At 41.1% G+C, this 22588-nt stretch overlaps 2 protein-coding genes across 10 annotated transcripts in view; one reads left to right on the top strand and one right to left on the bottom strand.

Annotated features, from left to right (window-relative positions):
• Nucleotides 1–22588, top strand: part of LOC120715363 (dedicator of cytokinesis protein 3) — a 249886-nt gene that overhangs the window by 195236 nt on the left and 32062 nt on the right. For all 8 annotated transcript variants that reach the window (XM_040002307.1, XM_040002309.1, XM_040002305.1 and 5 more), the window contains 7 exons: nucleotides 17966–18128; nucleotides 18612–18718; nucleotides 19356–19527; nucleotides 19941–20038; nucleotides 20366–20449; nucleotides 21730–21830; nucleotides 22416–22497. In XM_040002307.1, coding sequence (XP_039858241.1) covers nucleotides 17966–18128; nucleotides 18612–18718; nucleotides 19356–19527; nucleotides 19941–20038; nucleotides 20366–20449; nucleotides 21730–21830; nucleotides 22416–22497 — 807 coding nt within the window. The remainder of the gene's footprint in view (nucleotides 1–17965; nucleotides 18129–18611; nucleotides 18719–19355; nucleotides 19528–19940; nucleotides 20039–20365; nucleotides 20450–21729; nucleotides 21831–22415; nucleotides 22498–22588) is intronic.
• Nucleotides 1768–17487, bottom strand: LOC120715373 (CD276 antigen homolog). Of its 2 annotated transcripts, none has more exons than XM_040002333.1 (8): nucleotides 17237–17487; nucleotides 13721–14053; nucleotides 12834–12872; nucleotides 10037–10315; nucleotides 9760–9888; nucleotides 8553–8720; nucleotides 8289–8405; nucleotides 1768–5696 (listed from the first exon to the last, which is right to left on the bottom strand). In XM_040002333.1, the coding sequence occupies exons 1-8, from the start codon at nucleotides 17283–17285 to the stop codon at nucleotides 5587–5589; spliced, it is 1224 nt and encodes a 407-aa protein (XP_039858267.1). In that variant the 5' UTR covers nucleotides 17286–17487; the 3' UTR covers nucleotides 1768–5586. The 2 variants fall into 2 exon arrangements, with proteins under 2 accessions (XP_039858267.1, XP_039858268.1); XM_040002334.1 differs by having other exon boundaries at nucleotides 8334–8405.

Genomic DNA, 22588 nt, shown 5'->3' with positions numbered 1-22588 from the left:
CGAGAAAGTGACAGGAGAAAATCCGTCCCGGTCAACCACCCAAACATCAATAACGGGAACCTTATAAATGGCACGTCCCACTTTTTACGATACCGATACCGAATTAAAATTGGACTATCTGCCGAACCGATCAATCGCAAATAGTTTTTTTAATCACAAAACTGTTTTTAATAATCTTGGCATTTTGTATACGTTCTACTCAGTTTCAAACAACAACTAACTAAAGCTATTCTGTTATACCTGATGCAAAATATATTTCATAGTCAGAATACTGATCAACTATAAACTTAAAAACTACACCATCCTCCCTATCTGGTATTTTAAAGAGTACTTAGATAATATAAGCACCTAACTTTAGGTGCCAACTCCCAGCAAAACAAAATAAATAAATAAAAATGGAACACCCCTCACGCTCCACCATATGCTTAATCGCGTAATCACCTTAATTTGATGCGTGTGAAAAAAATGCACAGAAATCAATTATTTTTCAAGAAATATTAAATAGATTCAACATCTTTCTTCAACAAAATTGCAGACTGCACAGATGGTACCTTCCCAAAGGAAAAAGTACTATAGCTTACTAGGGTATATTAGACTTAACAGTTACTATATACAGTAATGGACTTCTATACATTTTACATCAGATTAAAACTTTGGGTGTAAGATTCAGATAAATATTAAATAATTAAAAGCGAGACATTTTAAATGAGAATAAGAAAGAAAAGTATGTCTTTGTGCCCCCTTTTCCCTGTTAATGCCCTATCGGCCCCCCTGGCTAAACTTTGCTAGATCCGCCCCTGCACAGTTACCAGCGTCAGCTACGTAGAAAAAGATCCTCGAGTAGAAAGTAATATTAAATAAATTCTAACAACAGCTGATCAAGCTTAAACGTGCTGCTGTTGTTCAGCCGCTGGTTTCCTCTTTCTGGTGCAAAGTGGGCCAAAAGCAAACAAGAGACACAGAGTCGCGACAGAAAAGCCGATCAGCTGATCGTTAAGCAGTTTCATGATTGAAGTAGCAGCCAGAGAGCGAGAGGCAGTCGCTCGTTAAGCTTAACGCAGGAATGCTTTACAAACATTCAGAGATGGACTTACACACTTGCTTTACTTCTCTCGGGGATAACTTTGTCGGAGATGAAATGCCGGGTTGCTAGCGAAGCTCCACATGCTATCCAGACCACCGACAGGTCCCGCATGCCACAGCCGCTCTATCACGTGATGCATACTGCTCCGACGTGCTAACGTTCTGAGGTGAGTTACGGCGTGTTGCAAGTTTTGTGAGGTGCTTTCGTGATATTTAATGGATCGGATTACATTTTTTATTTTTCTCCGATATCCGATCCAGTAATTTAGGTCAGTATCGGACCGATACCGATACGTAATATCGGATCGGTCCATCTCTAAACCTTATACAGCGCTTCCCTATACACGTCGAACTCCGGCAGGCACAAAGAAATTACGGAGGCTATCACTTATCACCTGACCAAAGATATGGCTCCCATCAACACTGTGCAAACGAGGGATTTAGGAAAATGATCAACACCCTAGACAAACGCTACACAGTGCCGTCCCGCAACTATTTTTCTATTGTTGCACTACCTGCTCTGTACACGCAGCGTCGAGCAACGGTGGAGACGGAATTTCAAGCAGTACAACATTTTGCTGCAACGACAAAATGTGAGACATTTGTTGTTTTTATGTTTATTTATTGTTTTTATGTTCAGGCTCAACTGTTACGAAGTTGATGTGCAGTTAATAAATGCAATAAATATTTATACTGGAAAAGAAAATCGTGAGAGAATCGTGATCTCAATTCTAAGCCAAAAAAATCGTGATTCTCATTTTGTGCAAAATCGTGCAGCCCTACTTCCAACACAGTCCAACCCCTGCGGAATCCACCTACGGACTAGTACATCCTTCTGCAGAAAATAACCAGAGGCCACACTTCTAGCGTCATCACTAGGTTGCACTTTGTGAAAAAGCTCGGTCAGTGAAGCATGAGCACGCTGCGCTTGAATTAGCTCTTGCTGGGAAACTGACAAATGTTCAGGAACAATCAAATCTGGTTCAACCTGACACTCTTCTGCTTGAGTTACAGGCTCTGCATCCCTTTTAGCTGCAGCCCTTGTAACAGCACAAGCTGCAAAGTTAGAAAAACCCTGTTCACACTCATGGGACTCATTCAGAACTCTAGATTTAACAGGTAAAGAATTGTCAACCCAGACTCGATTTCCAGCCAAATCATTCCCCAAATCACATGTACGCCCTCAAGTGGCAAAGCAGGACGAACACCAAGGCAGATATCATCATCCACAAAACTGCATGACAGCCTGACTTTATGCAATGGAGCATAGATAGTGGTTAAACCCATGCCTTGAACAAGTACACACTCACCAGTACCAGTAACCTGTGAAAATGGCAACACGGAGGCTAAGATAAAAGAATCCTTCGCTCCTGTGTCACGCAAAATCTTTACAGGAACTTTATGAACATCACCCGGGAGTGATACAAACCCATCTGACACAAAATCCTCCAACCCCGCATAGCTCTCTGAGTCAGACTTAGTCGAAACTGGCATCTCCCGAGAGACTACTGAAATTTCCTGTGCAGGAATGGTAAGAACCGCAGGCTTAACCTGTTTGCCTGTACACGCCAACTTGCTTTTCAACAAGGGACATTCTGCTTTCCAGTGTCCATCGCCATGGCAGTAGTTGCATGCTTGACCAAACTTACTGGGCTTCACACCACCAATGGCCTTCGCAGGGTCCGATGACATAAACTTAGTTTGACCAAAAGCTCTAGCGGGAGCACCAACTGAAAAACAATTTCTACCAACCTGCTCCTTATGTGCCAAGATATATTCATCTGCCAATTTAGCAGCGTCAGAAACTGTTGTCACTTCCCGTTCAGCAATGTAAGTGGCAACCTCAGGAGGAACACATCTTTAAACTGCTCCAATACCATCAACTCACATAAATCCTGAAAAGTTGTCACTCTCAGTGCCGAACACCATCTGTTGAAGTGTTTAGTTAAATCCCTCGCAAACTCTATATGCGACTGCTTATCAGACTTCCTCCATGATCTGAAACGTTGACGGTAAGCTTCTGGTACCAACTCATACGCCTTCAGAACTGCATCTTTAACAGTAGCAAAACTCCGACAATCAACTGCACTGAGTGCTGAATAAGCTTCCTGAGCCTTTCCAGTCAAAACAGACTGTAACATAATCACACAGTCAGCTTCTGGCCATCCTCTCAATTCGGCAATGCGTTCAAAAAGGGAGAAAAACACATCTGGCTCTCTTTCATCAAATTTCGGCACCAAGCGCAAATTACGCACAATATCAAAAGTTACAAGTCCTTGTGGAGAAGACTCTTTAGCCTCAACACCACCTGATAACTTGCCCGCCTTGATTAGGTCTAGCCGATACTGCTCTAGCTCCAACTTTTCCTTTTCTAAAGAATGCCTTACACGTTCTTTCTCAATGCTCAGGTTGTCTCTTTCCATTTGTAAGAGTAACACCTCCTTTTGCGACAAAGACAAAAAAGACAAAGCAACTTCAGTTGAGACCACAGGCTGATCAACCTCAGCCACTACAGTTTTCATTTTACCTGGCAACACGCCTTTCTTTACTAATGCAGCCTTCAACGCTCCTTTAATCTCATCTTTCAACCGTTTATCTCCAACGTCGACATCGTAATGTTCAGCAAGTTTCAAGAGTTGTTCTTTAGTACAACTATTCAAGAGTTTCTCCGATGGAGACTAAACAAAAGCATCAACCGTAGCCATAACAGCAAAGTATTGATTCTCGACATGCAATTGAAAACAGCACTTTCCCACTAACTGCCTAACCAAAATCTACTTAACTAAAGCCTAGTCTTCATGCAGTTACTTACGGTGGGTACTTATGCACTAAAAACCGCCAGAAAGAGAAAGGCAACTGCACAAACAGCGACCCCCTCAATCCTGGGGACGTGCTCCCGAGACAACTGCTCTAACCGTGTTCACCGCAACAGAAATTTCAGTGAATGATTCTCAAGAGAGAGAAACACTCCTTCAACCTAACAGGGAAAGCACTGATTTTAACTCATGCACATTCAATAATCAACACAGCGCATGCCGTAGCTCACACAAAGTTGACACAAGACAGCACACCAACAGTAGCTCCAGTAAACTTAAGTCTACAGCAAAACAACAGTATTAACATGACTGCCTCCACTTAATCTGCCTAACCAAATGGCCTCCCAAACACAATACACAGCAGACCCAGAATAACAAAGCACCACAAATAACCAAACTGATCAGCAATCAACTCAACAGTTGCTTACAAGGCAAGTCCTAGCCAAGACACAACTAGACAAGCAGCTGCAAACAGACCAGCTCTCAATCAAATGTTAGAAAGCTTACCAAACCAGGATAATTGCACAGACGAGCCCCCATTTGTCACAACCCAGCTCATAGGAAGTGACAAACAAATGGGAGACCACACACAGGTTTCTAAAGACTGTAAGACATATTTAATGAAAATAAGGTAAAGCAACTTAAACACAATTTAAAGGACATAGCAGCCATAACTGAAACTTCCAAATGAACAAGATGGGTGCCAGACAGAGAGAGCCAAAGCCAGCGCCACGCTGGTTCAGTCAAGGTGTCTTTATATACACACTGGGACTGGCCTCTCAGGTGTGCTGCATCAATAATTGGGTCAGCTCCACCTACCTGCAAGAAACAGGTAAAAGAAAAAGCAAAACACAAGGCCAGCCCACTGGCCATCCCAGTGATAACAAACAATATTACTTACAGATGATGCCGTTTATCAGAGGTGAAACTGCCTAATGCCAGCATACGACTGTCTGTAATAACTGTGTATTTTCAATAGTGTCTATAACATCTTGCAGGCTACTGTCTGCTATAACAGCTTGTATGTGGATGGAGGTCAGACCCTCCACTGAGCATCGTATGAAGGATTACACCAACATGTCATCCGCCTTCATTGTGCTGTCCAATAATAATCCTAGAGAGAGGGAAGCCCCCCCCCCCCCCCCCCCTTATTTTAGCCAACTTTAAGGTTTTATATCTAATTTGGAGCCTTTTACTTTGTCATATGTGTCTGACAACATTTTGTCCCATTGATTAAATTGTTCCTGGCTTATTTCTATTGGCACTGTTTGAAATAAATATAATAATTTGGGTAGTATATTCATTTTATTCCAATCTATTCTCAAATGTAAACTTAGATTAGATTAAATTCCATCTCGCTGTATCTTCCTCGATTTTCTTTTGTATTGGTGAATAATTTCTTTCTAATAGTTCTGTGAGATCCTTATGTATTATAACTCCCAAATATTTAAAATACTGTGAGGAAAGGGCACAAAAGAACCTGCGTAGACCACATGATGGATTCAAACCCAGGAACCTTCCTGCTGTGAGGCAACAGTGCTAACCACTGCTTGGTATTTTTTCTGGTGATTCCCAAAAAAATATAATTTATGTTCTAAATAATTCCTGTACTAATTTTACATCAAATATGAGTGCTGGCTCATGACTTTTGCACAGACTGAATGTAAGACAGTGGTTCACATCTCCATCAGTCCCTGTTGTCCCGCTCTACGTCTAACTTTATCTCTCCGTTGGATCCTATTTCCTTGGCACGTTCTGCTCCTGGCTTTTCTTGAGTCGTCAGATGTTTTAGTTTCCCTGCAGAAATGAAAGAGAACTGGTTCAACATTAGATGTTCTTCATCGTCACTTAAGAACAGAGGTGGGACCAAGTCATTGTTTTGCAAGTCTCAAGTAAGTCTCAAGTCTTTATCCTCAAGTCTCAAGTCAAGTCTCAAGTAATGTCAGGCAAGTCAGAGTCGAGTCTCAAGTCACTGGTGTAAAAGTCCGAGTAAAGTCACAAGTCTGAAATTTTGAATTTCAAGTCCTTTCGAGTCTTTAAAAAAAAACGAAAAAAGCATGTTGCAGTTATATGCTAAATGTAAATATTAGACCATGTAATTTTTAAATCTGTGTTTTTCTCAACACATGACCAAATAGTGAACTTAGAAAATATACACAAATTGTGAAATTGCACCTCTTTAAAATGCAGCTCAATTAAACCTAGCTCCAAGAATAATTTTCACTGACAGTTCTGAGATAAGCTGCATGTTATTCTTGGATGCGCTTGTAGGACCGGTAGTTGTCGTGCCAAAGTAGGTATCCCCGACAGAATTTGTTTCCCCTGTGCTGGGAGCACGCAGGAAGTACTGATGTTTTCATTTTGTGAAAAATTAGTATCGTTACATTACCATTCAGTTTGAGGGCTACAACAGAAAATTATATATTTATTGCTCACGGGGTATCAGATGGGATTATTTTAATAAACCATAAACATTTTGGCTAATAACTATTTTTATTCTCCTGTAACTTTATTATATAAAGAGCTAAATCCTCCAAAGTTTCAGGAGAAATGCGTCATAATAAGAAGTGTTTGTGAACGAAAAATCAGCAATGTGGGATACTGTTTGTCCGTGATTTACACAGGGGGAACAAATTGTGGCAGGACCAGCCTGATATTATTTGTATCCCACTATAACTTCGTTGTATAAAGAGCTAAGATCTCAAAAATGTCAGGAGTAGTTAGTCATTATAAGAAGTGTTTGTAAACTAAAAATCAACAATGCGGGATACTGTTTGTCCGTGATTTGGACAGTCCAGCGTGTGCTCCCGACGCAGGGGAAACAAATTCTGTCGGGGATACCTAGTTTGGCACGATAGTAACTTCCGGTCACTGCAACAAGCCCAGGTACAGTTTACCGACGGATGGGTGCAGGACCTTGAAATGCACCGTGTAGAACGAAAGACCATCGTACGTATCATAAGTTTACCAGTCTCACAAATCGTCGTCATAAATACACATTCGTTAACCGTTTATTAATAGGACCTTTAAGCTCAACGGTAATTAATTAGCAGTGGAAATAATTTCTGGTAGCATCACAGAAATGTAGCAGTGACAATAATATTGTATGCTGTAATCGTACTGGGCAATTAGTGATACAAAACAACTGTTTTATCCTGTGAATAAAAGTATATGTTTTTGTCAATGTACCATAATAACAGAAGCGAAACGCAATATTGTGTCAGGACAATTCACTATTTATGCACAATAAACAAAGAAGCGACAATTTCTGTTCAGCGCCAGACTTGCTTGTAACCTATATCACCAATTATGTTAAGAAAAATGACGCATTAACTACAACAGCAGACTGACCTTTGTGTAAATGCTTGGAGCAGACTAACCTGTGAGCTGGAGTGTTCTGGGACGTTATATTTGGTCTTTGAATGGCTGCAATCCAGTCGCCTCTTTGTTACTTCGGAAACATGGCTCGAACAATTTCTCTTCAACGACGTAATCCGATAACAACCGATCTCTTTACCCGTCGGCTTCCCGTGGCTGTCATGCGACCGGCTATTGCAGTTAATAATACAACAGCTTCTTGACATTTTTGTGTTTCTTTTTATCGCTGTGTAACTGATTTTAATTGAAAGCCTGCGTGCGCTAGTACCGCTTGCCACGAGTTCCCAGAATCCTTTGCGGTTTTACCCCTGAATGACGTCACATTTTCAATCTCTATATAATATGCATGTTAAATTTTATATTTGGGGTAAAATATCAAGTCTTTTCAAGTAAACCGGTTCAAGTCCAATTCAAGTCCCAAGTCATTGGTGTAAAAGTCCAAGTCAAGTCACAAGTCTTAGAACATTTTTTCAAGTCAAGTCTAAAGTCATAAAATTAATGACTGGAGTCTGACTCGAGTCCAAGTCATGTGACTCGAGTCCACACCTCTGCTTAAGAACATATGATGAGCTCAGTGCACTGATATGACCTGACAGTGTGAAACTAAAGCCTTTTTTAAAGTATGCAGGCAGGCTGAAAAGCCCGTCTATTTGAATTAGATATAATCTTCATAGCCTGCGACACGTTTCTTACATGTTACGATGAATCTGACTGAACTGATCACTACAGAAGAGTTGTGTCAGAAATAGCTGAGCCAACAAAGGCACAAGTGGAGTGTTGGACCCACTCTCAGTGACAGTAAATGCATTTCTCTGTGCCGATCTCTGAAATCTTATCGGTTTTTAAACTAAACTGCTAACTGAGGTGAGCTTATTGTAAAGCAGATATTGATTAGCAGATGATCAATAGTCTGAACAGGCTGAGTCAAAAACAGAGAAAACTGCTGTTCTGGCAAAATTTAAAAAAAAAATAATTAAATTTGAATGCAGTTGATCAGAGTAATCGCATCACCAGCCGACTTCTGAGTGATGTTTGTGTTTGTCTCGTTGGTGGCACCTTTGTCCGATGTTTCTCCACACTGGCTCAAACTTACAGGCTCTGCAGTTTGAGGTTCACGTTGGAATGAGTCTGTAGAAATAAACAAGTTCATGCTTCAGTGTTTTTCATAAATGTTATCATTTAACTTCCAACTTTTCCACCAAAAACAAGCCAGCCTATCACACCTTTCTTAAAGGTTCCCATTCAAATACGTTTTCACTCCTTTACTTCGCTTACCTGTAGGACCCCTTTCAGTTGACCTTTGAGTATCACTCAAATGTGTTGTTTGCACAGCTGGCCCAGGTGTTGGTGTGTCACGGCTGTTGGGGCCACTCTTGTCCACGGTTTCTCCACACTTGCTACGGGTACTGGGACTCAGAACTGTGGTGTACGGTCCACAGCGATCTGAGTCAAACACACAAAAAACACACAACTTTATGTTTCTGTCCTTTTACAGACTGATCATATTGTCACATTATTTTTAATTTACAGTATGTAGGTTCAAATTTAACTGTGTATAACCTTAATAGCATAACCACCAGTCAGTCTAACTCTATTGTTGTACCACCTTTCATGATGGTACGACAGGACAGATGGAAACTGTTGTTTCCCTTTATGAACAAATCAGATAATTACTCAAAACTTAAATAACTAGTTTAGATTTTAGTCTTATTTAGCATTTACCCTTTATTAGTCACAGTACAAACAGGATGTATGAGGAAGACTGACACACTTAAATGATGCCTGAGAGCTGAATTTGCTTTCATTCTCTCTCAGTAAATGTGTTTATCGCTTATGTGAATGACTGTTTACACTCCAAACTAAATGGTTTTGGGTGTCACTGTGGTTTAGGTTTCCATCTAACAAGCAGAGACAGATTCTGGAAATATCCACTGTCCTGTCTGTGAAAAAATAAAAACCAAACAACAAATAAACAAAAAAACTAGAAAATAAGAACATTTATGGTTCTGTACTTTTACAGACTGCACACACACACACACACACACACACACACACACACACACACACACAACCCTGCATGCAGACAGTAAATATTTTTACTGTTAGCATGGCGTGCTTCTGTCATGGACATCAGTGCATGGGCCCAGGAACACAGCTCACAGAGCCGTGCACAAACGCAGGTTAAAGCTCCATCGTGGAAAGAATAAGCCACGTGTAATCATGATCTAAACCACCGCTCTGGAAAACTGTTCTGAGGTCAGACAAATCCAAATGTAAAATGATTGTTGGAAAACAAGGATTAAAGAGGGGAGAGACCATCAGTTCAGAAGTCTGCATCTCTAACAGTGCGGTGTTGCATCTATTCACATACCAGAGTCCAGAGTGTTACACGACACACAGAGAAAATGCAAAAACAATAACATGAAATCAGTATTTTTGCACCCTGCAGATGGTTATTAACGTCATTTCTTTTTAAACGTACCTCTCTGACATGTTCCGATGGCGCCGATCGCGAGTAACGTTCCCACAGCTCCAATTAGAATTCCAAGCACAACACTCCAGCCATGAACACTGATCTGATCTGACACTTTGCATTCCTCAAATATTTTCTCTGAAACACATGAAAAACAGCAAATCTAAAAAAAGAGTCCATCTGCAGGTTATAAACGTCATACTGTATCCAAAAATACTTTTATTTAAATATAGAAAAACTAATAATAAAACACCAATTTAAACCCAACAAAGAAGAGAAATCTCACCGGGCACATAGATCTCTGCTTTAGTCTGGTGGTGGATGTCCTCCTGCCTGGCTACGCAAACAAACAGGTTAGTTGTTGTCCTGCTAACGGTGGATCTCAGGGAGACGTAGTAGCGTCCTCGCTTTTCAGAGACCTGTGGCTCCTCGGCAGGGAGAGCGTTTCCATCACTGTCCTGCCACTCCAACTTTGGTTTGGGAAAAACGCCTGGAACCTCACATCTCAGCGTCACCCCGTCCTCTGTGACATTAAGTATGGCAGTATATGGTGTCATAGACGCGCCTGTAAATAGAACATCATGTAAATAGTTTGTAGAAATGTGATAATATGACATTTTGTCTACAGCTACTTAAATAGCTTACAAAAATAAAACCACAGCACGCCAAAAGAATGAACCTAAAATGTGATGAAAATTAAGCCGAAACTTTGGTGGTCAACAGAAACCTAGAAAGTGTTCAGGTTTTGTCCCAGTGTATTAAATCTCCAGCAGCTCCATGCTGACCGCTCATCAAACAGATGCACCACAGATTTCTCTTTTTTCCTCTCTTCAGTCATTAACTTTGCTGATGTATGTTAGTAGCTCATACATCAGCTTTAACCATTTTCACACAGCACAGTAGCACAGAAGGTAAAAATAGAGTTAAGACCTGCTGTCAAGTTAGCTAATCAAGAAGTTTCAGACCGGAATGGTAAATGGCCTGTATTTATATAGCGCTTTACTAGTCCCTAAGGACCCCAAAGCGCTTTACACATCCAGTCATCCACCCATTCACACACACATTCACACACACATTCACACACTGGTGATGGCAGCTACATTGTAGCCACAGCCACCCTGGGGTGCACTGACAGAGGCGAGGCTGCCGGACACTGGCGCCACCGGGCCCTCTGACCACCACCAGTAGGCAACGGGAGAAGTGTCTTGCCCAAGGACACAACGACCGAGACTGTCCAAGGCAGGGGCTCGAACCGGCAACCTTCCGATTACAAGGCGAACTCCCAACTCTTGAGCCACAATCGCCCACGACCGGAAATGGGAAAAAAACGACAGACTTTCTCCCTCACTCTTCTATTTCCTCCTGTGTGCAGAGCTGCACATTCACAGCTCTGATGTTCTGTTTGAGTCAGTTAACAAGTATTAAAGTGTGTTAGAGCGTGCAGGGACAGAACTAATCATGTGCAACGTTCAAATGCAAAACAAGGAAGCAGAGTAAAGTTTGTAACAGCCCACAGAGGAAAAGCAGAGCTGGAGGTCGGTGAAAAAGCAGCCTGCAGATGTGACGTGATTGTGCATGATGTTTGGAAAGTACATCCGATATACAAAATAACAAGTCTCTGCTTCTCATCATCTCAAAGACATTTAAATTTGCAATGTGTGCTGATGGATTACCAACATAAAGACAACACAGAGGTAATGTAGAATACATTTCAGTTCAACCAAATTATGAGAAAAAGTGATGCTAAATAAGTGAGGAATGATTGTTTGAAAGCATGGAAGTAAATACCTGTAGTTAGCAGGACTGGGTACAATTATTAAAATGTTCAGTGAAAATACATTTCAAATGTAATTTTTTGTTCAAGTCACCATATAAATGTCTCCACACTGGGGCTGCCACGATTAGTCGACTAGTCACGATTACGTCGACTATCAAAATCGTCGACGACTGATTTAATAGTCGACGCGTCGTTTGAAGCTTTGTAAGATCACAAAAGACGCAGGAATAAGTAGCAGGATTTAAGAGTGTAATAACGGACTGAAACAGGAGATGGCAGCACTGCATGTACAAGGATGCCAGCTGCCGTTAAACCCCGAAGAAGAAGAAGCTGTGTCCCAGAATTCATAGCGCGGCCCAGCGCAGTTTCCAACAATGGCGGCAGCTAGTTAGTTTTAATATTACTCTTATTATTCTTTCTGGGTCACAAAATAAATGTTTAATATATTTTCAGGCGAGAATGTATCTGTGTAAACCTCAAATATCTGCTCAGTTTATCAAGACACCACATATTTTCAAAAGCGCTCCGACGTTTTCGGAGACGTCTGTTACCCACTAGCTCGATAGCTAGCCGGGGGCGAGGCTAACTAGAGCCGTGAGAACACCGGACTCCCGGCAGATCGTTTTCAAACCCACCGCCGTCTTTCGCTACTCAGGTTAAACATGATATATGAGTCACTTAGATAACTTAAAATGTTATTGTTTGGCTTTTTTTAGTATATTATTTGTTCCTGAGTAAATCGGTTTGGCTGAGATTAAAGTTATAGTTTTTACACAGCTGAATAAACATCAAGCAGACAGCTGATTATCAGAAGTGTGAGATGCTCGAGAATTTACTCCGGTGTCCTGTTATATTTTAGATAGCAAGGAGTTTATTAAACTTCACCGAAACAATCTGCAAATTTCATTAAAATTTAATAAACTATCATCTTGTCTTTATTTTTAGTTAGCACATAGCTTAAACACTTCAAGCTGTAAGATAATGATAGTTATATAAGAGCAGATGCTGCTGGTGCAGTAAGCTTTAGTTTTACATCCAATGGATGATGATCTGATTAGTCGACTAATCACAAAAATAATCGGTGACTAGTCGACTATCAAAATAATCGTTTGTGGCAGCCCTACTCCACACAGGCGGCTCCTGCAGTAGCGGTGTCAGTTAGCAGTGTGGGAGCGTGGTGTTAGATTTGGTGCCTCCAGTTTAGACGGTCAGACATAAAAACATGATACTCAGGCCTGCAGAGATGAAGTCATTCACACACATTGCAGATTTAGATGTCAGTGACATAATCAAAATCAGGACTCACCAAGAATGTTTTCAGCTAATCTGTCCATGTAGGAGGGACCTTAAAGGCAAAGATGCAGATGGATTACAGCATATCATGGCTGCTGAAAGCTTTCAGACTGAACAGTTTTCATACATTTAAGACTTGAGAGTAAGTTCTTGTACTCAGTCTGTGGGCTCTCTCCCTTTAGGCTTACTGTACAGTTGTATTGCTCACATGAATTCACAGCTGGTCATCTGCTCGGTCTTAGCATTTTTATTATGAACTCAGATTTCTGAGAGCATGCAATCATACAAGTGAAAACCAAAAGCAGGGCTTTTATACATGAGCTGACTGCACAGCCATTCTCTAGTCTTAGCATCCTTTCACTTCTTCACAAAGACATTAATGTATTATTATTTCAGCATGCAAATAAAATTAGTCGCTATGCAGAGAGAAGATTAGGCAAGCTAGGAAATCTGCTAGCAGGTGATTTAGCCCACACAAAGGTGCCTGCCACAGTTTAGTAAGACGGTCAGGTTAGTGAAAGAAAAGGCAAATCACACAAATCTAACACTGTAAACTGTGAACATGTTAACTGTAGGGAATCAAGCTTTGGGTAACACCAGTCACGCTGTGACTTACAGTACGTACTGAAGAAAGACGGTAAGCAGTGAGCTCAGAGTTAGAAGTCTCTCAGGAAACAGGGCGACTTCTTGCACAGCTGCTGGGGGAAGCATGAGCAAGCACACACACACACATATATATAACCTTTTACATAAATATTACCATTTTACAATTTTATGTATTAATCTTACAATGAGCATTAATCTCTGGATGTCTTTAGTTTCAGTTTTTTTTTTAAAAGAAAATCAGCCACAGTCTGAAATTCAAATCAACATAAGTTTGGCTTATTTAAAAACACTCACTGACAATGAGCTGCACGCTGAACGTTCTCGGGGGGTTGAGCAGTGGAAAAAGACACGTGTAGTTCCCACTGTCAGACACCCTGGTGTTGTTGATCCTTATGGAGGCGTTACCGCGTTTCAGTTCTTCTTCCAGGTGAGAGACCCGACCTTTGAACTGCCCATCTTGGCCTGGTCGTCCATTATTGTAATGGACACCAGCATCATACATAAACACCTCCTGATGACCCTTCTTCCAGTCAAACAGGACATTAGTGATGTCCTGTTTGCTGCTGAGAGCACAGGGCAGAACGGCAGCGCTCCCTTCTTCCACGATCACTTTAGTGAGTGTGGGCACTGAAAAACATGTAGAAATAACATTGTAAAAATAAATATATACAAACACACACTTTTGTTTGATTATTGATATTGAAATGGCTTTTCTTTAATCACGGTGATACAGCTGTTTTAGGTTCTTAGTTGCCCTGCTTATAATTAAAAGCTACACTTTAGCTATTAGGAAAGGCAGCCATTCATTTTACCTGAATCCTTCAAGCTGTCACTTTCTAATGACGTCCATCCATCAGGTTTCTTACCGCATTAATTTCGCCTCTGCCCATCAGCCCACCGGGAAAATTCCCGGTGTGCCAAAAAAAACGATTGTCTGTCAAAAACTGATTGCTCGTATTTAAACTGCTATAAATAACTTGTTAGTCTATAATACGTGAAACATATGTCAAATGTATCCCTCATGAATGATATTAAGTCATCCTGAGCCACAAACAACATTCCTGTAAAAAGGTAGATGCCGCAAACAGTTTTTAGCAGTGACTTTTATATATCCTTTGTTTGTGCAGTTAAAAAATGTCATTAACATTAAAAATGTCTTTTGTAAGACCGAAGTTCACCGAAATCCATTTACGAACATACGTATTACGCATTAAAAAAAACACGCGGAAACACTGGAAATCAGTTTTTGGCAGGCGATCGCTTTTTGGTACAACGCCAGTCCAGCCCTGCTGACGATCCTCACACCACATACAAGTGTTTGGGATGAATAACAACGGCAGCAAAAAGGTTTACGGAACGCGTTAATGTTGGACAAAATAACCACATTAATTATGAGCATGGATCAGCATGGTCACCTGCATGGTTTTTTATTGCGTTGCGTCTCCAGGTAACCATGTCACGTGCATTTATTTATTTATTTTGGTCAAAAACGTCGCACACACATTTCATGTTTTAAGAAAAACATTTTTAACGTCGAATTATTCACCGCATTATTTATTATTCTGCAGCGGCTCCTGAATCAGAGGTGGAGCCAGACATTTGAAACACCTGGGGCTTAGCCCTAAAGGGTAGTATGCATGTGGGATTTTTTTTTTTTTATTTTTTGGGGGGGGGGGGGGGGGGGGGTGTAGAAATGACTGAAAGATTAATTGGCTCTGTTTTGAGTTTTGTTCAAAAAAAGAATGACTTCATATAGGAAAAAAAATATATCACATGCAGGACATCTTAAACTAGTTTTTTAATTAAGCAGCGAGGCAGAACAAGGTCAGGGCTGTATCAAGGCACGAGGACTAAACCCCAATTCAACCAGACCCAGAACTGATCCAGAATTAAAACAGGACTACTGAGGACTTAACCAAGACAGAACCACAATCAGAACTAGATGATAGCAGCACTAAAAATCATCATAGACCTGCACTACACTTATTGTTTTAATTCTACCAAAGTCCACTATTTAGACTGAGAAAAGTTTATATAATTATTTAGCCTCGTTGTGCAAACAAGCCTGCATAACTTAGTAAATATATAACTTGAAAAATAACAAACCTAAAAAGAAACACTAGGTACGAGATACATGAGGACCTATGATACGGTGATACTTTTGGTAAACAACCATTTGACTAACATGTGTGTCTCACCTGCTCTTGTTCCCTCTCTGCTCCTCTCTCTCCCTCTTTGTGCTGACAATCATCAAATATACAGTTGAAACCAGATATTTACAAACTCTTCAGATAAAAACACTTTTTTAATTGTAACATCAAATCAGACTAAATGTTTTTTTTTTAGATTGATAAATATAAAAAACATATTTGTTAACTTTAAGAGTAAAGAGAGAAATTTTCTGTATTTCTTAATTGTAAATGGCACCAAATTGTATTCAAACTGAGCCACACTTATGGAGCTCCACAGTTCTGTTCCTGGTGTTTTGGTTGACATCTCTTGATGTTCCCATGTCACAGAAACAGGCTCTGTGTTTTGCCTTATATGCATCCACAGCTGTGCCACCAATTTACTCACATGGACTCTACGAACCAATCAGAAGCTTCTTCAGCTCAGAATGGAATCGTCTGGAGTTTTCTTATTAATTAACAAACTTAGTGTATATGTACTCCTAAATTTGATGAAAGTGATAAAAAATAGAAGCTCTGTCTCTCTTTATTCTGACATTTAACTAATTCAAAAGATATTTCAATATTTATCTAAAACAAAACAAGTTTACTCTAAATTGATGTTGTACAGTAAAAAAAATGTTCTTGTGTTTTCCATAAAGTGTAAATATCTGGTTTCAACTGTGAATATACTGCTGTGTATTGAAGTTCCTCTTGTTTTGCACAGAAATATACTGAACAACATACAAAGCATAATATATAAAATACTACCAGAGTTTTTTCTTTGAAAGAAGCCTCTTATGTTCATTCTTGTATATCAGTGCATTACTGAAACCGATTTATTTAGCCGTGGAGGGAAACAACTGAAAATATGAAATAAACACACGTAAGCTAAGTCTCTCTAAAGAAACAGCATTGTTGTTGTTCGGCTTTTCATTTTGCCATTTGTTGATTCACTTGAAGAGCAAGTAACGTAATATGGGTCAAGTGATCAGTTTGATATCAATCTTTCGTGATTCACCGTCATATTTACATTATTTGTACAGTACGAATGATTTGCTTTGGTACCTGGTCGAACTTCAGCTCTCCTCTGTCTGCCTAGCTGCGTTTTTCTAACAGCGCACTCGTAGCCCCGCTTAGTGCCTGAGCTCGGATCATACCAATATTAGGGGGGATTTACGCACAGTCGTAAATTCCCACAGTGTGCACTATGTGCTTCGAATATTGTGTGTAGTTTTTGTTTTATACAGTTGTCAGCCAGGCATCTAACTATGAAAAAATTACACTCCAAAAGACCCCGGGCTTCTGACAAAACAACCCGGGCTTAAGCCCAGTAAGCCACCCCCGCTCCGCCACTGTCCTGAATGCCTCTAACTGTGGTATTTGCGATTTGTTTTAAAATCTCGCCTTTAATAAATAAAGTTTTGAGTCCCCCCCCCGCTGGGTCTGCTGAGGGCTGCTCCGTGCGGGGCGTACACGTATATAATGAGCAGTCTGTTTTATCAGATCTCACACAGCCCGTACATAACATCTTCTCAAATATCCAGTAACCCACCTGCTGCACGGCACGACTCGACACTTTGCTACTGTACATAAAAGACCGTACAACGTTTTTAGTAATATACATTTTACACAGTGTTACCGGTCAGCGATGTGGTGACGATCAGGATAAGTGCAGCGAGGTGTTTCATTGTTGTCGATTCAGAGAAACTCGTGGAAGTCCCTCTGTTCTGAGCAGTGCTCGAGACGTGTCACGTGTCTAAATAAATTTGGGCGTAAGCCGTCTTCCTGTTTTTGTGCGTCTTTCACAAAAGTGGTATTTGAAAAAAAAGAGTCAAAACGCTTCATTGGGTGGACAGATTAAATTGTGCCATTCTCTATTACTTAGTACGAGGACTTGTCAGTAGTACTTAATTATGTATTTATTTTGTAGATATACGTGGAAAAAAGTAAAAACGTAAGACATAAAATGATAAACACAGACAATATAAATGCATAATATATGAATCAAATCTGAAAAAAAAAAAAAAACCCACAGTGACAATAAACATTTTAAGTTAGTTGCTGCCCACAACTGGCCTTTTTCAAATTTTCAGAGTATGTCACCACAGTTAGAGGTGAGAGAAGACACTGCTCTTTTCAACATGTACGAAAGAAATGCTGAATGACTCACAGCACAACCAAACAGTGTATGTGCTTAGTAAAGGATTGTGTGTGAGTTTTATCCACACATACTTTCTGTATTTGAGTGGATTAAGGTATTTTTTGCTTTTTTCTCACTGGCTAACTCTTCTTCTTCTCTTGGTACATATTTCTGTAACTGCAGTGTCACTGATCTCGTTGTTTGTCTGTTTCTGCACATGCTCCGTAGGACTGCATCAGTCTGGGTTCAGGCGAGCCCAACGTGCCAGAGCACCGCTCCTTTGTGCTCTACCATAACAACAGCCCGCGATGGAGCGAGGTGATCAAACTGCCGATTCCCATCGACCGTTTCAGAGGGTCCCACCTGCGCTTCGAGTTCAGACACTGCTCCAGTGAGTGTGTTACTTGTGTTAATACTGGGGCTGTCACGGCTAATCGGATGATCCGTGTGGAGAAAATAAATGAGGATCCAAGCACAGGCACTCGTGGAGGTGCGAAGGAAGCTTATTGTAAAAATAAAACCCAGAACCGTGACAGGTGCAGTGTAATAAGATGACAGATGCATCTGCATTTCTTGGCATGCAGATGCAGCAGCTGGCTGCTCACTATAATCCTCCCAGACTGATTAGGTGCTGCTTCAAGCAGGTGGTGACATTTATAGAAAATATATCTAAATATAAAAAAAGCATAACCAAGTTACTCTTTGACCTACTTATATGCAGGCTGTATCACTTTGTCTACAATAGTGAAGTAATGAACTGGTTTTCTGAATACATCTCTAATAATCTGAGAGACATTTAACCTCGGTGCTTTTTGACCGAACACTCGGTGCGTTTCTCCTCTCACATGTTCCTTCTTCGTCATTTTCTCTGCAGCAAAGGACAAAGGAGAGAAAAAGCTGTTTGGTTTTGCCTTCACGCCTCTAATGAGAGAGGATGGAACTACTCTCTCTGATGAGAGCCACGAGCTGTATGTCTACAAGGTCAGCTACACTAGAGCTTTTCTGTTTCCTGGCTGCTACTCATCAGCCTTCATCACACGTTACTCATTTATTCTGCAAAGGAGTCTTTCTGTTGGCTGATGATTACAGCAGAAATGACAATATTTACTTAGTATATATGTGAACTGTACTTCAGTAATCTCACAGTCTAACTATAAAGTTCACTTTAAATGTCGTGTACACTTTGTACATGATATCCACAACACCTTTACTGTTGCTCACCAAAACTGTACAGCAGGTCCAACTCCAGGCCTCGAGGGCCGTGTCCTGCAGGTTTTAGATCTCACCCTGGGTCAACACACCTGAATCAGACGATTAGTTCATTAACAGGCCTCTGGAGAACTTCAGGACATGTTGAAGAGGTAATTTAACCATTTAAATCAGCTGTGCTGGATCAAGGACACATCTAAAACCTGCCGGCCCTCGAGGCCTGGAGTTGGACACTCCTGCTGTACAGTGTTCACACCACAGACTAAAGTCTTACCTCACACACACAAGCTTCATGTTTGCAGCTTTTGACTCAGTTTTGCAGCTACACTTTGTCAATGAGGTGCACAGATCTGTTTGAATCACTTTTTCCTTCCTTATTTTCCTCCTCCTCGGTGTCTCGTGTCCTCAGTGTGATGAAAACACGACCTTCAGTAACCACGCCCTCTACCTGGGGCTGCCCTGCTGTAAGGAGGACTTCAACAGCTGTCCCAACATCCCCTCCAGCCTCATTTTCCAGCGCAGCATGAAAGAGACCTTCTGGATTTCCACACAGCTCTCCTCCACCAAGCTCACCCAGAACGGTACGCAGCTGATCTGCAGCCGGCGTTTGAGCCGCTCGTGGATAATGTGCTTAAATATGCACGATTACACGTGAGAATTTCAGACTGTTTTTAATTCCACTGTCACCAAGTGTTTGCATATACGGGCTCGTATGATTGTTGGCGTTTCTTTCTGATATTGTAGTCGTAACCTGACATAAAGCAGCTTGAGGTGACAGCATTAAAGTGAGGAAAAACTGTCACCATCTGTTATGGTTCTGGCATACAGACACCTGCTTTCAGTCGTTGTGCTGCGCTAACAGTGGCTTCCTCATTTATGACAGTTTTTACTCCGTTGTACATATTAAACGGCTGTTTTGCGGCTCACAGGCTGAAGTCTGAATATGAGCCTTTTTCCATTTTTCCTGGTGTTTGACATTCCTGTTGTCTTCCAGTGGACCTCTTGGCCCTGCTGAAGTGGAAGGCCCATCCCGACCGGGTCATGGACATCCTTGGACGGCTTCGGCATGTCAGCGGAGAAGAGATCGTCAAGGTGAGGTTTGAAGTCGAACAGGTGGGGAGATTGTTCTGTTTCATATGTGTAAACACCTGTATCTAAAATCCTGAGACTACAGTCAGGATGAAGCGGCATCATAAGATTCTGTAGCTGTGCCAGATTTGCTGTGTAAGACATTTCCCATGTTGCTGGGCAGGACGTGTTTGTTGGTGATCTCTGAGGTGGTTTGAGGTGATTTTTTTTAAAGCATGTGTTAAAAGAGCTCTACAGGTGTTGTAATACTCCTGTGGTCCCATTAACATTAGCTTGTAGACAACCAGCAACTGGGAGGATACCATGAAAATGTGTGTGTGTGTGTCTCAGTTTCTTCAGGACATTCTGGACACCTTGTTCTCCATCTTGGATGACAACACAGACAAATATGGGCCGCTGGTTTTTCAGTCATTGGTGAGTGGAACAGCCTGTAAATAACGGTAGACTTGTGCCTAACAAGCAAGTGAATAATGCAGAAAACAGATTTTTAGACGGGAAACTATTGTTGAAGTACAGAGAGAGAGAGAGAGAGAGAGAGAGAGAGCTGTGCATGAAGTATGATTTTATCCTGGTGGAAGCAAAACAGCAAAAGTCAGAGTGAGTTCATGACGATGTTTATGTGAAGCGTAGTTTGGATCTTCTTTGGCTGCTGGTTCAGTCAATATTGTTTGGAGAGAGATCAAACCTGCAGCTTCAGAATCTGCACAAAGACGTGAACACAAAGCTCGACCCGCCGAAACATCAGAATCAGCGAGCTGTCGGCTTTCAGCCCCGAGCGTGCCCGTGCCGTCGGGTGAGAAAGGCAACATCTCGCGGGTCGGCGCTTTGTGTTTACATCTTTGTGCAGAATCTGTGTTCCTGCTCTCATTTACTGTTTTAGCTGTTTGGTGGTTGTTGAAATTTTGTGAGGTTTAACCTGAGATTCTGGCGTGGCAGTGCACGAAGAAGAAAATAAAGTAAACAAACAAAAGTGACAAATAATGAGTTTCATTAAATTTAATAATGAAGATTTAGAGACTTGCAGAAGAAACAATCTAATACAGATGAGGCTAACTGTCAGTTTCAGTCCCACTGATGTCATCCTCTGAGTTACTGGAAACAGGAGCTCTGACACACCCTAAACTCTGAAAGCTGAAAGATTTTTCTACTCTAATTTCAGTATGACTGTGCAACAGGAATAAGAGTTACAGTTAAATGTGGAAAACGTGGGTGGGTGATGAAAGGAAGACTACGCTGTAACAGGAAAATAAAATACTGTGGGGTCATGATCACATGATCACAAAGAAAGCACTAAAATATAAACAATAACCTGGTGCCTGCACATCTGTAAATACAAGCTGAACAACAACATATGAAAAGCTCTGTCCAATCAGAAGCTTCAGCAGGACAATGATCCCAAGCACAGCAGCAGACTGGACTTTCACACACTGCCTCTGCACTGTGGCTCAGTTTGTGTTTGATAAGTAATGACATGGTATAAAATGCTATGTGTTCAGGTTCCTCTGAGCTTCTATTTACCTGCTCTTAACATGAGGGCTAGTAGCACTATTTTTTCTTTAAATCTCTTTATAGCTAAACCCTTCGCTTTGAAAGAGGCCGTACTTTTTTTTTTTTTTCACTGTGATGATTCATTTTCTGTGCATTTAAGCGTCACTCAAGCATCACGCTCACTGATCACAGTCTCTGTCTCACAGGTGTTCATTATAAACCTGCTCAGGGACAGTAAATACTACCACTTCAGGCCGGTGATGGACACTTACATCCAGAAGCACTTTGCTGGAGCGTTAGCTTACAAGTGAGTGTTGTTCTCTAACTAACAGCCTGACTGATTAAAGTGTGATTGTATATTTGTGTACACGTCGTTTGCCTTTATTGCAGTTTGACTTCTCCTGGATTTATTTCACCACGGTGGCTCAGGGGCATCAGAGATAAATACAGTATGGAAAACTGGCGTAGGATTGCATGCTTTTCATGCTCATTTAACTTTGACCTCATCCAGATATATTACATGAGAAGTTTTGCTTTGAGTAAGAGTCTGAAAATTAGTTTTGCACTGACTAAATATTTTATAGATGGTGAAACAAAGATCTCGATCTCGGGTCGACTGGCAGAAAATAAAAAAAGACACATATAGTTATTATAACTACACAAATTTTAGTTTTTCAGGTCTTTGTGATGTATTTCCGTACATGTTTGGTCCTGCAGAGTGCTGCGACTATCACAACAAAAGGAAAATCGAAGCATTTATTTAAAAATCTAGTAGTTTAACTCCACACAGAGCCATCCTGGGCTGAACGGGTCCTTTATTAAAGTAATGCTACGTTTGCACTCCTTCCAGTGCTGAGAATCAACCCTGTGTGGCTTTTTAAATGTGTTTCAGGGAGCTGATCCGCTGTCTGAAGTGGTACATGGATCGCTCTGCTGAGGTGGTGAGGCAGGACCACATACAGGAAGCCATGAGGGTAAGAGCTCAGTGCCACCTGGGTGGAGCACTGACCTGAACACTGGACTCGGAATAATCAAACACATGAAGGGCTGTTGGCATTTTTCATC

This window comes from Simochromis diagramma, unplaced genomic scaffold (genome assembly GCF_900408965.1).
Source record: "Simochromis diagramma unplaced genomic scaffold, fSimDia1.1 OVJJ01000438.1, whole genome shotgun sequence".
Classification (NCBI taxonomy): domain Eukaryota; kingdom Metazoa; phylum Chordata; class Actinopteri; order Cichliformes; family Cichlidae; genus Simochromis; species Simochromis diagramma.
The sequence above is the reverse complement of the archived record's forward strand: the minus strand, read 5'-3'. Positions and strand labels throughout refer to the sequence as shown.

Coding starts and splice junctions, on each gene's coding strand:
- LOC120715373 (XM_040002333.1), bottom strand. CDS start 17,285: ATGAAACACCTCGCTGCACTTATCCTGATCGTCACCACATCGCTGACC. Junction 8,721..9,759: donor CATCGGAACATGTCAGAGAG/GTACGTTTAAAA, acceptor TGTTTGACTCAG/ATCGCTGTGGACCGTACACC. Junction 8,406..8,552: donor AACTGAAAGGGGTCCTACAG/GTAAGCGAAGTA, acceptor TTATTTCTACAG/ACTCATTCCAACGTGAACCT.